Source organism: Pelophylax lessonae, assembly GCF_965119305.1.
Source record: "Pelophylax lessonae genome assembly, chromosome: 7".
NCBI classification, from domain to species: Eukaryota; Metazoa; Chordata; class Amphibia; order Anura; family Ranidae; genus Pelophylax; species Pelophylax lessonae.
The window spans coordinates 52,533,223-52,544,768 of NC_138774.1; the positions used below are offsets into that span (position 1 = coordinate 52,533,223).

General features: G+C 48.1%; 1 protein-coding gene across 1 annotated transcript; it reads right to left on the reverse strand.

Annotated features, from left to right (window-relative positions):
- Nucleotides 1–9,565: 9,565 nt before the first annotated feature.
- On the reverse strand, nt 9,566–11,128 carry LOC309560459 (uncharacterized protein; the record flags this gene model as incomplete). The annotated part of the gene is made up of 1 exon (XM_082264092.1): nt 9,566–11,128. The coding sequence occupies one exon, from the start codon at nt 11,126–11,128 to the stop codon at nt 9,566–9,568; it is 1,563 nt and encodes a 520-aa protein (XP_082120218.1).
- Between the last annotated feature and the right edge of the window lie 418 nt (nt 11,129–11,546).

An 11,546-nucleotide genomic window follows, 5' to 3' on the forward strand; every position in this document is an offset into this window, starting at 1 on the left:
GCCCCCTCCCCTTTGGACTGTAAACTCCATGAGCAGGGCCCTCCTATTCCTTCTTTATTGAACTGTATTTTTAGTGCATTTTTCTCCTTTTTCTTAGGGTCAATTCACACCACATGCGGTTCAGTGCGGTTTTTTTTCTGCATCAAAAACACATGGATATAGTAGGTTATATGGTTTTCAATGGCATAGTTCACACCAATGTAGGCAGCAGAATTCCAGCGCGTTCCAGTTCCAGAAAAAAAAAAAAGAAAGTAAAACGTGCTGCATTTTTCCTGCACCGAACTTTACTGGAACGCTGTAAAACATATAAAAATCACACTGGAATGCACCTAAACGCACCAAAAATGCACTGGAACGCACATCCTTATTTAAGGTGAAGAAAAAAGACAGGGAAAAAGTGCACCGGAACGTGCCAAAAACGTTTCAAAAACGCACTGGAATGCCTCCAAAACACGCATGCAAAAAAGCCTCCTGAAAGGCACCCGGACTGCTTTTCAATGGTGTGAACTGGCCCTTAACCCTAAATAAGGACATGTGCGTTCCAGTGAATTTTTGGTGCGTTTTTTCAGCGTTCCAGTGCAGAAAAAATGCAGCACGTTCTACTTTTTTTTTCTGGAACTGACCGCACTGCTGTGAACTATGCCGTTGAAAACCGTACAACCTATTCTCCATGCATTTTTTTTGATGCGGATAAAAAACACACCGGACCACATGTGGTGTGAACTGGCCCTAAGGGTGCTCCTAGGGAGTGCTTTCTAACTGTGGTGGAGGTGCTTAATTGGAGGAACTGCTTAGCAGAAACACAAGATCTCCATCTTGCCCTCTGACAGACCGCTGTTCTGCCTCTCCTGTGAACGATGGGCGGGGCCCAGTGGACATCACGTCTGCCGGAGCCGCTGATTGGCTACAGCGGGAGCAGGTTGCCGGTGGTGCGAGCCCCAGACCCTGCGCACGAAGTCACGTACAGGTACACGATTTGGCGCAGGAGAGCCGCCCCGCCGCAGTACATCTGCGTGGGGTGCTCCATAAATGGTAATGTACCTCGGAGAAGTGAGACTCTTCTTAGGTCTGGATCACACCAGGTGTGGGAATGCATAAGATTGCATCTTTTCCCACACCACGCTACGAGGAAGGCGTAAAGCCGAATCGCGTCAGCGTTTGTCTTGTTGTCACCGCTATCCATGTTGGAATAAAGTATTTTACTTGGAAGAAGACTTTTCGTGTGCCGCCTTTATTCACATAACATTCAATTTATGACTGGCCCTGGCTGAAGTCCTAACAAACCAATAGATGGAGTTAAAGGGTCACAGATTTATTATTGAACTGCAGCAGTAATAGAAAACCAATATTGATGGCGCTGAAGAGAGCACAGATGTAATTGGTTTATTATAACTTCAGCACGGGCTGACGTTATAATAAACCAATAGATGGCGATGAAGGGTCACGGATGTTTTATTGAACTGCGGCACTATTAGAAAACCAATAGATGGCTCTAAAGGTACTGATTTATTGCTGACCCGCTTAAATAATAAACGAATGGATGGCGCTGAAAGGTCACAGTTATTAACCTCCTGCAGTAATAAACCAATAGATGGCGCTCTAGGTAGTACAGATGTATTACTGACCGGTTGAAGTCATAACAAACCAATAGATGGCGCTGAAGCATCACAGATTTATTACTGACCAGTTGAAGTCATAGCAAACCGACGAATGACTGAACACTTTTTTTTTTTTTTAACTGAACTAAGCTGTCACATTAAAAGAAAACCAATAGAGGGCGCTAGAAGGATACAGTTCTATTACAAACCTCTGATCGAGGTTGCGGCAAAGCCACATTAACGTGTTGACGTGGGGGTGCGGTAACCTGTAACCTATATGGGTGTAAAGCAAAGTGCGGTTTTATATTAGACAACGCTGAATCTTCTGCCCGTGTGAAAACAAAGAATAAAAAATGCCCCCCCCCTTTGGATTGTAAGCTCTATGAGCAGGGCCCTCCTATTCCTATTTTGTTTGTAAGACCGCTGCGCAAATACGGTGTGCTAAAAAATACTGCAACCATCTCCATTTTATTCTCTAGGGTCTCTGCTAAAAAGAAATACATAATCTTTGGGGGGTTTTAAGTAATTTTCTAGCCAAAAAATCCCTAAACTGATTTTAAATTGTAAACAACAAGTGTCAGAAAAATTTTGAACTTAGGAAGAGGGTACAATTGTAATATTTTCATCTATACATTCCAAACCAATTCTATAAATGACCGTCTTCCTGAGGAATAATGTCTGTGAAATGAAAATTTGATTTGAAAAAGAATACAGCACATTGCGTGAGGGCTTATCGCTGTATGGAAGTCAGCGGCCCTGCCAGGAAAGCGTACCCCGCCCACCAGCCAACCAGATGCATTTTTGGAGCACAGACCCCACCCACCAGCCAGTAAACAGTCTAGTATGGTCTTTGAAAACAGCTTGCTCCCAAGATGCATTTTTTGATTTGCAAACGGTGATTTGCCTTATTTTTTTGTATCTTATAATCAACTTTTTTTTTCACAGACATTATTCCTCGATAGAAGGTAATTTCTACAATCAGTTTGGGATGTATAGAGGTAAAAAAATAAAAATGGAACCCTCTCCCTAAGTTGACCCTGTTTAAAATCATGGGGTATAAATACTGCTGAAGACCTTGTTTTAATTGAGTTCTGTGTTAACCGTAGCATAAAATTATGGCGCGGGTGGGTGGGTTCACAACAAATTTATTTCTTACACCAAATCAATTCTACAAAATCCAGGAAAAGAATAAAAAAAAAATGGCCCCCTCCCCTTTGGACTGTAAACTCCATGAGCAGGGCCCTCCTATTCCTTCTTTATTGAACTGTATTTTTAGTGCATTTTTCTCCTTTTTCTTAGGGTCAATTCACACCACATGCGGTTCAGTTCGGTTTTTTTTCTGCATCAAAAACACATGGATAGTAGGTTATATGGTTTTCAATGGCATAGTTCACACCAGTGTAGGCAGCAGAATTCCAGCGCGTTCCAGTTCCAGAAAAAGGAAAAGAAAGTAAAACGTGCTGCATTTTTCCTGCACCGAACTTTACTGGAACGCAGTAAAACATATAAAAATCACACTGGAATGCACCTAAACGCACCAAAAATGCACTGGAACGCACATCCTTATTTAAGGTGAAGAAAAAAGACAGGGAAAAAGTGCACCGGAACGTGCCAAAAACGTTTCAAAAACGTACTGGAATGCCTCCAAAACACGCATGCAAAAAAGCCTCCTGAAAGGCACCCGGACTGCTTTTCAATGGTGTGAACTGGCCCTTAACCCTAAATAAGGACATGTGCGTTCCAGTGAATTTTTGGTGCGTTTTTTCAGCGTTCCAGTGCAGAAAAAATGCAGCACGTTCTACTTTTTTTTTCTGGAACTGACCGCACTGCTGTGAACTATGCCGTTGAAAACCGTACAACCTATTCTCCATGCATTTTTTTTTGATGCGGATAAAAAACACACCGGACCACATGTGGTGTGAACTGGCCCTAAGTGTGCTCCTAGGGAGTGCTTTCTAACTGCGGTGGAGGTGCTTAATTGGAGGAACTGCTTAGCAGAAACACAAGATCTCCATCTTGCCCTCTGACAGACCGCTGTTCTGCCTCTCCTGTGAACGATGGGCGGGGCCCAGTGGACATCACGTCTGCCGGAGCCGCTGATTGGCTACAGCGGGAGCAGGTTGCCGGTGGTGCGTGCCCCAGACCCTGCGCACGAAGTCACGTACAGGTACACGGGGAGCCCCGAGCACCCAGCCGGCACATCCGCCGGCTGGATGGAGTCCCGATGAATGCCGGAAACTGCATCGATCGGGTCTCCGATGACGCAACCCGGAGGCGGCGTCCATGACGTCACTTCCGGGTTACTGTGCTGCAAAAGGCGGCAGTTTTGAAAAACGGCTGTATGCAAAAATGCAGTTTTCGGCATTTTGCATACAGAGAAGTGTAGTGGAGGGGTCTACGGTCTTTTAGACCCTCGATCCCTCCATAAAGTGTACCTGTCACTACATATTGCTGTCACAAGGGATGTTTACATTGTTTGTGACAGCAATAAAAGTGATCAGATTTTTTATTTTTTTTTAAAAACTGTAATAAAGTTTAAAAAAATAAATAGGAAAAAAAAAAATTTAGCCGCCCCCATCACCGTTAGCTCGCGCACAAAAAAAAACGTATACGCAAGTCGAGCCACTAATGAAATCACTGTTCAAACCCCACATGTGAGGTATCGCCGCGATCGCCAGAGCGTGGGCAATAATTTAAAAAAAAGAGCTACACTCTACCTCTAAACTGGTAACCGTTAAATAAATTTAAAGCTTCGCAGATTGAGATCTCTATTGACCGTAGTTTGTCGCCATCCCACGGGGGGGGCGCAATTTTAAACCGTAACATATTGGGTATCTATTTACTCGGCGTGACATCATCTTTCACAATATACAAAAAAATGGGCTAACTTTACTGTTTAGAAGGTATAAACTCCGCGCAAAAGTCTCTATTTGAATGTGCAAAGGGCAAAAAAGTGCAGATGTAAGTGACAATGTGGAAGTATAAATATATAAAATACAAGTGTGTGATAAATGAAAATAAAAATATATAAAATATAAAAGGTAGTTATAAGGCTGCAGCCTCCCAGAATATTAGTCCAGAGACTAAATGTGATATAAATAGGAGATGGGTGTTGGCGCTGCCTTAGGTAAATAAGAAATCGGTGTATAATGTAAACGTATGAAGTTTACATTATACACCTGTCTAGGCTTATACCTTTTCACGTCATACATAGCCATTGGACTCTAGAGATTTCACCACATTGGACTGCTGAACCTTTTGTTGCACACTATTGCCAATCTGGACTGTGTTTTCATACTTTTTATAACCTAGAGTTAATTGGCTTTTTACTAGCACTTATACCATACTGTTTGATACAGTTGAGGACTTTTTTGCACTTGCATGCCACCACTTTATTTGTTAAGCACTTTATTTGAATATCACTTGAAGTGTGCACTTTATAAGTTGTGATAATATTTGCACTTGCCACTTTATTGCATTACCACTTCATATGTTTACATTATACACCGATTTCTTTATAAGTTGTGATATTTGCACTTGCCACTTTATTGCATTACCACTTCATACGTTTACATTATACACCGACTTCTTATTTACCTAAGGCAGCGCCAACACCCATCTCCTATTCATAACTACTGTTTAGTATTTTTTAAATGCAGTGAAATGTGATTTTTCAATTTTTTTCCAAAAAAATGGCGTTTTAAAGACCGCTGCGCAAATACCGCATGACAAAAAATTTTGCAATGACCGACATTTTATTCTCCAGAGTCTTTGCTAAATATATATATATATATATATATATATATATATATATATATATATATATATATATAATGTTTGGGGGTTCTAAGTAGTTTTCTAGGAAAAAATACTGATTTTAACTTGTAAACAAAAAGTGTCCGAAATAGGGCTGGGGCTTAAGTGGTTAAGGCAGACAGAACAATGTGAGGTCATTAACATTTAACGATGAGACCGGCACAATCCACATTCCCTCCCAATATACAAACAATAGGGAAGTCTGCCAATGACAGTCTGTGTGTCTCTCTCACAGACAAGCACATGGAATACACTGTGTAAGGTGGTATTAAATCTTCATTTCTCTTACGTCCTCCGACAGTCGCCGCCATCTTCATATTCGTCACAATGGGTATTAGACTTTGCTCCGTAGGAGTAGCTAGGCAACAGAATATGTTAACATTAAAGCTTTTAACATATCCCACCCCCAGGGGGTGGTCCCCTCAGTCAATACCCTCCTACTTCCTGTATCCATATCTCAGTTTCAATGTCTAGCTTGTCAGGAGTAGCTGGATGTCTCTATGCTGGGGCATTTTGTCTCAGCCTTTCTCTTCTTTTTTGATTTTTGTTTGAGTTTTTTCTCTCTCTTTACTTAGCTGTTCTTTTTGTCAGCATTAGTTAGTTCTTCTGATGAAGAGGATTCGTGCGGGCTGGGTCTCGGGCTGATCCCCCTGGTCGCAGGTTGTGGGTCAGTGGCTTCCCAGCCTGCCATCGAGCGTTCAGTCAGGTAACGCTCCTGACACATTGAACGACCCATCCCTGTTCGGTGCAGGGATGCTATGGTGAGGTGGCTACCTCACTGGACGCTGTGCGGTTTCTCAACCCCAGTTTTTCTGCGTCCTGAATGCGACTCTCCCTGTCACATGTGCAGTGGCTTGTTCGCCTGTGCGCGTTCCCCACGCCATCTAGGAGGTAAGTGTATCTGTGTGGGGACCTGTCTGTGTGGGGGGGGTGTCAGTCTGGGACTGTGTAACCTGCCTCTATTCACACTGTTAAGCTCCCTATCTCTCTGGCTGAATGCTGTGGGCTGCAAGGGGGGGGGGGGCTGTGCTGCACTGTCTGTGTCAGCCTGTGGATGTGTGAAAGGCTGTGTGCTGTGGGGCATGATGTTTCATGTTTGGGCATATACAGCGATCGCTGCGGCGGTCCGCCATGTTTTTTTTTACTATGCTGGCGGTCCTCACTGGAGTGGAGGAGCAGCGTTTTCGGCGCCAAACGGCGCCATTTTGGCTGCGCTCGCTCCGGCCGCATGTTTACACTGCAGGCGGCCATTTTCTTGTAGCCTTCCATAGGCTTTAATAGAGCGCCCTGAGTTTCATCACTTCCTTTTCCCTGGGCGCACCGATCGAGGCGGCAGCAGCAGCAGTGGTCTCTCCAGGTTTTTATCCTCTCTTCTTCCTTGATCTGGGTAGATCAGAGCTCCCGTGCTGGACTACAAAAAACACCCGCTAACTCCCCAATACCCACACCCACTTAAACTATATACAAAACACACTACTCGTCTTGGAGTAAAAATGGCCGACATGGCCTTTTATTAAATAACAAATATAAAATTATGAAATAACAATATAACAATAATAATAATAACAATAACCCAGATCTATGTTTGTGGTCCTTGACAGTACCATGTACAAACCAACTTCTGTGTCTGGGTCACCATTTGGCTTGGTCACTTCCCCAGCCGCTAAGCACCGCCTCGGGGACTAACACAGCCGACCCAGACACCCCACCTGTACAATTTAGAGGACGCCATACCTCGGATGGGTCCCCACCATTTTTCCCAAAAACCAGTTTGCTGAACCCCTGTCAAGAACCCCAAACCGCCAACTTCAGCAGCAAAAATATAACACACCCCAAAAAGCAACAACCCCACTGACAAACCAAAAAAGGGGTGGGAGGGAGGGACTTTTCTTCCACGCTTTCTCCTTCAGGATTGACCTGACCCCTCCTACCCTGGACCTATATTTCAACCTCTCCACTCCCTGCCTGGACAACTGACCAATAAGGTAAGTGCCCCCCTGTTAGCCCACCTACTTTTGTCCCCCACTTGACCTTTACTGCATGCTTCCCTTTCTCACCCATTCATGTATGCCCTATGCCTAGTCCTTTCTCTCCTGTCGCCGGGCATGTCTTGATCTGGGTAGATCAGAGCTCCCGTGCTGGACTTCAAAAAACACCCGCTAACTCCCCAATACCCACACCCACTTAAACTATATACAAAACACACTACTCGTCTTGGAGTAAAAATGGCCGACGTGGCCTTTTATTAAATAACAAATATAAAATTATGAAATAACAATATAACAATAATAATAATAACAATAACCCAGATCTATGTTTGTGGTCCTTGACAGTACCATGTACAAACCAACTTCTGTGTCTGGGTCACCATTTGGCTTGGTCACTTCCCCAGCCGCTAAGCACCGCCTCGGGGACTAACACAGCCGACCCAGACACCCCACCTGTACAATTTAGAGGACGCCATACCTCGGATGGGTCCCCACCATTTTTCCCAAAAAACAGTTTGCTGAACCCCTGTCAAGGACCCCAAACCGCCACAGCGCCACAAGTGTGACCCCTTACACTTGTGCGCCCCTCCACACCCTCAAGGCCCAGTGGATACCGTCCTCCAAACCCAAAAACCACAGGTCAGTGCCAATAGCATTGAGATGGACCCCATCCCCACGAAGGAACTGCCACGTATCGCTCTCCAGCTCCAAATGCCGCACCACCAGGCCACCATTCCTGCTGACGAATCTCCCCACCTCCTTGTTCACTTTAATCCGGGCCTTATTAAGTTTGTCGACTGACCGAGCCGACCGCCACGAAGTGCGGGCCACAATGTCGGACCACACCACCAGCATATCAGGGAAGGAAGTGCGAAGCCTCAAAAAGTCGAACTTCACATCCCGAATGAGCTCACGCATAGAGCGGAGACCCAAATCATTCCCGCCCACATGCAAAACAAGGATATCCGGGGCCCTGTCCAACCTGGCAAAGCGGGAGACTTCCGGCACGACCCTGCTCCACAGCATGCCAGGCACACCTATCCACCTAACCCTGCCATCCTCCCGGGGAACTCCAAACTGTCTACCATTAGGCCTGACCTCCGCCCGCCTGGCCCCCCAGAAGACATACGAATGGCCGAGGATCCAAATCAGACACTGCCGGACACCTGCAAAAAGAAACAAAGACAGTGCACCCTACACCCAAAGCACACATACAACACAACCAAACAAACACGAAAAATACGCAGAAAACACACACAAACAGGCCCCTATAACCCCTCTGCAGAGGCTACTGCACCAGGTGGGGCCTGATGTAGGACCGGAACCTATGTGACTCCCACCGCCCAATGCGCCTGACCACGTCCTCTCCCAAACCCCAACGGGCCGCCTCTGCGGCCGCCCCGATGCGAAAAGAATGGGACGCATAAGCCGCCGGGTCGAAGCCCCCGGCCAGCAAACACTTCCTAAACACTGCCACAAATTGAAACCTGGACAGGCAAGAACCGTCCAAGTGAACCAACAAGGCACCACCAACCTCAGGCCGAACCTGAAGATAACGCTCCAGAGCCCCCACCGGGCAAACATCAGCTCCGTTGCCCCGAAACAGCTCCACCCACTTACCTCTGCCCACCTGGTCCGTTTTGGACCTTCCGAGACGAATCCGAACCGAGGAGGCAGTGCGCACGATGTCCTCCAGCAGAAGCCCCCCATCCACCCTCGTCGATGGACTAACCAGTTCACCAATCCGGAAGGCCCCAAAGAAAGCCAACAGGAAGGCTGCCCTGAACAGCAAGCCCTCAAAAGATGACGAACAGATAGAGCCCAGTTTTCCCAGAACGACACCCAACACTGAAAAAGACACCGGACGCCGGGAATCGCGGCCCCGGTTACACTTCTGGTACCCCTTCAACGCCTGCCCCACGTGAAAAGCCTTGGTGAAATCCACCCCCCCTGTCAACTTGAACCAAAAGGCCATGCCTGCCAGTTTTCTATCCATGGCCGCCGCCGAAACTCCCCGCCCAAAATTCATACACACAAAGTAAAGCACCAGAGCGGACACATCCACCCCCAAATCTGTCCCCCCTACCTCCTCCAAAAAGGAACGCCATTCCGCCCACGCCCTGACATACGCCTCCCAAGTCGCAGGGGACAGTGACCGCCGAATCAAAATCGCTGCTCTTCCAAGGGGACCGTCCACAAATCCTGCGGACAGGGAATCCCATGCTGCTCCGCTGCCGGCGCCAACACGCGAAACTCGGTCCACTGGAAACGAGACAAAGCATCGGCCACCTTGTTAGAAACCCCCGGAATATGCACAGCATAAATAAAAACATTGAAACGCAGACACAACAGGACCAGATGGCGCAACAGGCTAACTACCGGGGGGGAAGTCGCCGAGATGTTATTGATCGCCTCCACCACCCCCATGTTGTCGCAATGAAAACGCACCTTCTTGTTGCCAAAGCCCGCCCCCCATAGAGCCACCGAAACCACAATCGGAAACAACTCCAGCAACACCAAGTTACGCAGGAAACCCGCCGACCTCCAGGATTCCGGCCAAGGTTCCGCGCTCCACTGTCCCTGAAAGAATGCCCCATACCCCGCAGAACCAGCCGCGTCCGTAAATAGAGCTAAGTCCCCGTTGCTAAACGGACCGTCCATCCACAGCGAGCAGCCATTGTAAGACTCCAGAAACATATCCCAAATCCTCAGGTCCGCCCGAAGCCCCCTGGTAAGCCTCACCGAATGCCCGGGGGCCCGGACCCCCGACGTGGCCGCAGCCAAACGGCGACAAAAAATTCGCCCCATGGGAATTATCCTGCACGCGAAGTTCAACTTACCGAGTAAGGACTGTAACTCCCGCAGCGTGATCCTGCGACGACCGCTCGCCTGCCTAACCTCCTCCCTCAAACGCACCAACTTGTCCAACGGCAACCTGCATTCCATGGCCAGAGAGTCAATCGTGATGCCCAAGAAAACCAATTCCGTCACAGGGCCCTCCGTCTTGTCCGAAGCCGAAGGAACCCCAAAACGGGCGGCGATGTGTTGCAGCGTCCCCAAGAGGACCGCACAGGTCCTCGAGCCCGAGGGCCCTATGCACAAAAAGTCATCCAAATAATGGATGATGGAGCTAACCCCCGACACATCCCGAACCACCCACTCCAGAAAGGAAGAAAAGGTTTCAAAGAAGGCACACGAAATGGAACAGCCCATCGGCAAGCAGCGATCCACAAAATAAGATCCTTGCCAACGGCACCCCAACAAGTGCATACTATCGGGGTGAACTGGCAGTAAGCGAAAGGCCGCTTCCACGTCGGCCTTGGCCAACAGGGCCCCCTTACCATATTTTCGAACCCAAGAAATGGCTGCATCAAACGACGTATAGGTAACCGCACACGCCCGCGGGTCAATACCATCGTTGACGGAGCCACCCCGCGGATACGACAGATGGTGAATCAGGCGAAACTTGCCCGGTTCCTTCTTGGGGACCACCCCCAACGGCGAAACCACCAGCCCCGGCAACGGGGGTGAAGCAAAAGGCCCACTCATCCTGCCCAATGCCACTGCCTTAGCCAGCTTCTCCGCCACCACCTCCGGGTAAAGCCGGGCAGAACGCAAGTTGCCCGCTAAGGGCGGAATCCCCTCCAAAGAACACGGAATGCGAAAACCCACTTCAAGACGGCCAGCCGCCTCCCGATCGGGGTACCTATTTAAGAACGGTACCATCCTTGCCACCCTCACCGGAGTCATCCCTCTTGCCAGGGACCTCCCCACCACGCCCCTTTCCCCGTTTGAAGCAACGGGACAGGGGGTGACTACCGCCACATCCTGAACACTCGTGCTTAAAACGACAGGAGCTCCCAAACTTGCACGTGCCCTCGTTGAACTGCCAACACACCCCTTTCTTCTTATCGGCCGATGAACCCGAGGTCGAGGTGCCGCCGGCCCCCCCTGGAAAAAACTGACCCCCCGCCCGGGCGGACGTCATCAACTTCATCCACAGGCTGATATCCTTATGATCCCACCGGATGGAGGGCCGGACCGCCTTTCGCTGCCGAAACTGTTCATCATAATGCAACCAGGCCACCCCCCGTACACACGGTGGGCTTCCCCAATCGCATCCAGGTAACAGAACAACACCAAG